The following is a 6,034-nucleotide window of genomic DNA, read 5'->3' on the forward strand; positions in this document are numbered from 1 at the left end:
GCACTGCTACAATATTATTTCAATACCTAAAATATTTGTGTACGATTTCTTTTCTGTAATATTTCAATATCTAAAATATTTGCATGAGTACTAGTGCACTGCTACAATATTATTTCGTGTCTAAGCCATTTATACGTGTACCAGTGGACTGCTATAATATTCCTTCAGTATCTGAAATATTATTACCCAATAAACCTCACAAGATGCCGATATGAGTGATTTGCCCAAACCTTGCCAGTAATTTGGAAAAGGCGACAAATTCCTATATATTTCTTGAAAGCACACTGTCCACCACGAATTCCTCCTTCACGGATTTTCTGTGCTTGCTTCATCGCTTGCGTCCCGACGACCCCACTCTCTCTCTCTCTCTCTCTCTCTCTCTCTCAGAATTTATGAATGGACCCTTGACAGCTGCTAAATTTCTCTCTCCTCCGGTATCGTGCTTGCATGATGTTCTCCATTTTGCTGCATTGGAACTGTGCTGGGAAGACCAAGATTCTCTCTCTCTCTCTCTCTCTCTCTCTCTCTCTCTCTCTCTCTCTCTCTCTCTCTCTCTCTCTCAATCTTTAAGGGCTGTAAGAAAATATATATATATATATATATATATATATATATATATATATATATATATATATATATATATATAGATATATATATATATATATATAGATAGATAGATAGATAGATAGATAGATAATACATATATTGTTTATATATATATACACATACATATTGTATATGTGTATATATATATATATGTAAGTATGTATATATATATATATATGTATATACACATACATATGCATATACATAAACATATAGATTATATATGTACTGTATATATATATTATATACTTTATGTCTATACATACATACATACATACATACATACATACATACATACATACATAGTTTATCGGCACGTGAATCCAGCTGGAAGCGTTGGAACAGCCAACATACAGATAATTCAGCTCAGTGCCATCATTCACCCTCGTCCTTACAGTTAAGCTTCTCCCAGAGTGCCATAAATGATCATTGTCGTCCAATTTTCCGGGTAATTGTAGTTGTGACGAGGGGGGGGAGGGGGTAGGGGGGGACCAGAAAATCATAATTGGTCCTGCTTTAATTGGGGGTAATAGCCCAGTCTAGTCGGGCAGTCCAAAAATTGATCCCCGGACATGAAGGGTCTTGTAATTCTCCGACATGAGGTTAAGGCTTTTGGACTGTGAGAGAGAGAGAGAGAGAGAGAGAGAGAGAGAGAGAGAGAGAGAGAGAGAGAGAGAGAGAGAGAGAATTAATGTATTCACAGAGATAAGCATAAAAATTTTAAAACGTAAATTTAATATAGAGATTGTCGCTTCTGGGGAATGTATATTTTACGTGATAGGATTATATTAATTTTTCTTTCTACTCAGAAACACCATAAAAGAAGAATCTCTCTCTCTCTCTCTCTCTCTCTCTCTCTCTCTCTCTCTCTCTCTCTCTCTCTCTCTCTATTATTATTATTATTATTGAAGGTCTTGTCTTTCATTTATTGAAACAGCTTCATAACGATTTCCATATTTACTCTATTTATTATTATTATTATTATTATTATTATTATTATTATTATTAATAACTTGGAATAACAAATTACTTCCAGAAAGCATATCTTTGAAACTATGAAAATGATTTCACTTGCTTACTGACCTCTCTCTCTCTCTCTCTCTCTCTCTCTCTCTCTCTCTCTCTCTCTCTCTCTCTCTCTCTCTCTCTCTCTCTCTTCCCCAGCCCAGCCACATTCCATTATCAAATCCTCTTAGAGAATTATTAAGGAGAATTACGTGGGTGATTTACCTGCTCTTATAATATATAAGTCGGCTGGTTACCTCAGTAACTGCGCAGTTGAGGATAAGGTCATGATCGGACGTCATAGTTTTGAGAGAGAGAGAGAGAGAGAGAGAGAGAGAGAGAGAGAGAGAGAGAGAGAATATAAATGGACTAACAGTAAAAACAAAAATGGAGAGGGAGATAGTGAGAGAGAATAATCCGACAAACAGTTGAAACGAAAATTGAGAGAGAGAGAGAGAGAGAGAGAGAGAGAGAGAGAGAGAGAATATAAATGAACAAACAGTAAAAACAAAAATGGAGAGGGAGGGAGAGAGAGAGAGAGAGAGAGAGAGAGTGAGAGAGAATAACTGTACAAACAGTTTAAACGAAAACTGAGAGAGAGAGAGAGAGAGAGAGAGAGAGAGAGAGAGAGAGAGAGAGAGAGAGAATAACTGTACAAATATTAAAACAAAAATGGAGAGAGAGAGAGAGAGAGAGAGAGTAGAAATATTAAAACAAAAGAGAGAGAGAGAGAGAGAAACTGTACAAACATTAAAACAAAAATGTAGAGAGAGAGAGAGAGAGATTAAGCCCTGCTGTTCATTAGTCACCTATTGCAAGATCGAAAAGGATTATCATCACGCTTTCTGCTCAGGATAATGAATAACAAAATTATTAATCAGTTAAAATTGGATGGATTTAGAGCCACGTTATTTGTTACATAAATCCGAATTATGACCGAATATAAAGCTTTTTTCGTCATATAGACCCGTAAATCCGAATTTAAATCCGAACCATGACTTTCAGTAAAAAGGTCTTCGTTAGTTTTTTTTTTTTTTTTTTTTTTAGAAAATATTTACCATAGTCTTGATTATCAATAACTCATTCAAAATTTATATATTTCGTAAATATGCTTTTTGTATATATATGAATTTTCTTTAATTTTCTTGACAGCAAATTTTTAAAAATTAGCGAAATCGATAAAAAGTAAAAAAAAAAAATTATTCCACGTCTATTGGCTTAACTCCCCTCCACCCCTTACGCACGCGTGCTCGCGCGTGCGCGCACACAAACACACACGTCTCTCTCTCTCTCTCTCTCTTTCTCTCTCTCTCTCTCTCTCTCGAACACACAGGCGCAATAAGCTCGACGGTATGTCGGAATATTCCTTTTACATCTTATTACCCGGTTCCTCCTCCTCCTCTCCCCTTCCCCCTCCTCCTCCTCCTCCCCCTTACCTCTCACCCCTCACCCCTCCCCCTCCCCCTCCTCCTTTCCCCGAAGGAGGCGGAGGACAGAAAGAGATGCTTTGGGATGCTAATGTGGTATTGGCTTAGCGATTATCATCTTTATCTTCCCATTGCGTCGCATTAAAAAAAAAAAAGGAAGATGAGGAACAAGCTTTTGAGTGAGAGAGGAAGCGAGTACAAAGGGAGACTTTCTCTCTCTCTCTCTCTCTCTCTCTCTCTCTCTCTCTCTCTCTCTCTCTCTCTCCCCGTCTTAGAGTTCGTTTCGTTTTGTCTCCTTTTCATGGCATTATTATTATTATTATTATTATTATTATTATTATTATTATTATTATTATTATTGTCTCTCTTGCTTAGTAGATAATAATAAATATAATAATAATAATAATAATAATAATAATAATAATAATAATAATAATAATAATACGTTAATTTTCAACTGTAGTTTGACGAATATTTCCAGGCTTTCACTATCAATTGCAACTTTTTATTACGATCACCATTATTATTATTATTATTATTATTATAGTTTTGTTATTTTGTTATTATGATGATGATGCTAATGATTGCTTATTATTATTATTGTTAACTGTGGTATTATTATTAGTAGTAGTAGTAGCAATAGAAGACTTGCATACATCTCATTATGTTATTGGTTGGTATATTAGTTGATTTTTCATTTATTAATAATCGAAACTCATACAACTCATACATTATATGTACGATGTGTTTCACTCTTCGAACAACAGTTAAATAATTTAAATAATTTATCCACTCATAAATGCGCATTTTATGTAAGTTAGCCTCATTTTATGTATATATTCGACAAATACAATGACTATATTTTGCCCACATTAACGTTCTCCCGCAGGGGGCTAGCGCCGTCAGTGCACCTCATGCGGTGCACTGTAGGCGTAACTTAAGGTTCTTTGCAGCGTGCTTTCCTTCGGCCCCTAGCTGCTACAACCCCTTTCGTTCCTTTTACTGTACCTCCTTTCATATTTTCTTTCTTCCATCTTACTTTCCACCCTCTTCTAACAATTGATTCCTAGTGCAACTGCTTTGAGATTTTCCTATTGTTACACCTATCAAACCTTTTACTGCCAATTTCCGTTTCAGCGCTGAATGACCTCGTAGGTCCCAGCGCTTGGCCTTTGGCCTAAATTCTATTTTTAATTCAATCAGTTCACATGAACTTTGAGTGTGTGTTTGTAAAGCTTAAAAAGCTAGAGTCTCCAGAATAAAGAAAAATTATTACACCGAGCTACTCCATCCAGCTTTAAAATATATGACAGAAAAAAATCAGATATTCTGAAGCACTCTCAAGAATATAAAAGAAAAAAAATCATGCAGAAATATTTCACAGGTCCATTTCAGCTTCATGCATTCCCGAAGCCTCCTTGCCAACTGAACATTTTTTTTTTTTTTTATCACTTTATCCTCTTCATTATTGTAAAAGGGATTTTTTTTATGTCAGTCCTTCTCTCTTTATTGTTTATTTTTTCTACGTTTCTTTTCAAATTTATCCTTCTGGCAAACACCTCACAAACAATGAATTATTTCACGAATTTCCTGTTCCTTTGTTTAATTTATCGTTGTTCAACACCTATTATGCATCATCAGCCTCGAACCAGACCTGGCTTTGCAATCTTGCAACCTCTGAAGAATGAGTTTGAATGGGACACAGGAGAGCCACTTGAATAACTGTGAGGTATTTCTAAAGAAAAGAAGAATAGAATAGAAAAGGAAATCAATTATAGTAGAAGTAGGGAGAATGAGTTTACAACGTGTCTATAGAAAACAAGTAAAAAGTGCACCGAAGCTTCTTCGGCGCATTCGAGTTTTCTGCACAGCCGCCACAGCGTGTAATCAAGGCCACCGAAAACAGATCTATCTTTCGGTGGTCTCGGTATAATGCTGTATGAGCCTCGGCCCAGAAACGTTAACCACGGCCCGGTGGTGTCCTATCCTATATTGTTGCCAGAAGCACGATTATGCCTAACTTTAACCTTATACAAAAAAAAAAAAACTACTGAGACTAGAGGGCTGCAATTGGTATGTATGATGATTGGAGGGTGGATGATCAACATACCAATTCGGAGCCCTCTAGCCTCAGTAGTTTTTAAGATCTGAGGGCGGACAGAAAAAGTCCAAACAATAAAGTGCGGACGGACAGACAAAGCCGGCTCAATAGTTTTCTTTTACAGAAAACTAGAATGACTAAGGTACAAGAGAGAGAAATACCTAATAAATATGAAAAAAAAGAAAAATAAAAGAATTGGCCGTATATCACTGCATATTTCACGTGAGTCTGTTGGTGATCGCAGTAATAAGTTAATGGGATGGTGAAAGACTGGAAATGTTTGTCATAATAAAGTAAAAAATCTATATAACTATGATGGCATGTTGATCATCCACCTCCAGTCATCAAACATACCAAATTGCAGCCATTGAAAGCTTCAGTAGATCTCATTTTACTTTTGGTTAAATTTAGCACTCTTACAGGACAGGCCATCCACCTGGGCAGTGGCTGAAAGTTTCATGTTGATTAGCGGCTCATCATCAAGCATTATATTGAGACTAGCGAAAGATAGATCTATTTTTGGGTGGCCTTGATTGTACCCTGTACTGAAAACTCGACTGCACCGAAGAAACTAAGGTGCATTTTTACTTGTTATTTATTGTAAAATTTCCATTTCCCATTTGTTGTAGGAGTTTCTCTTCCATCTCTTAGTCCTGAGTTCCATTAACTGTCATATTAATTTTCAACTGTAGTTTGACAAATATTTCAAGGCTTTCACTATCACTTGTAACTTTTCATGACCATCACCAACCGACTCAGGCGTAATAAGTGAGAATCCAAGTGCCATTCCTTTCACATTTCCTTGTGTCTCTTCCACTTGCCGTTATATCTTTTCCTTTTTTCAGAAATTGTCATGTTTTCTTAATCTTTATTCTCTTTTTTCATAGACATGTTA

General features: G+C 36.0%; 1 protein-coding gene across 1 annotated transcript in view; it reads left to right on the forward strand.

Annotated features, from left to right (window-relative positions):
• Positions 1-2,963: 2,963 nt before the first annotated feature.
• The window catches only part of LOC136827780 (trichohyalin-like), a 115,141-nt gene continuing 112,070 nt past the window's right edge, over positions 2,964-6,034 (forward strand). Inside the window, exons 1-2 of the mRNA XM_067085239.1 lie at positions 2,964-3,134; positions 3,928-3,964. Of these exons, the coding sequence (XP_066941340.1) occupies positions 2,964-3,134; positions 3,928-3,964 (208 nt within the window). The remainder of the gene's footprint in view (positions 3,135-3,927; positions 3,965-6,034) is intronic.

This window comes from Macrobrachium rosenbergii, chromosome 42 (assembly GCF_040412425.1).
Source record: "Macrobrachium rosenbergii isolate ZJJX-2024 chromosome 42, ASM4041242v1, whole genome shotgun sequence".
NCBI classification, from domain to species: Eukaryota; Metazoa; Arthropoda; class Malacostraca; order Decapoda; family Palaemonidae; genus Macrobrachium; species Macrobrachium rosenbergii.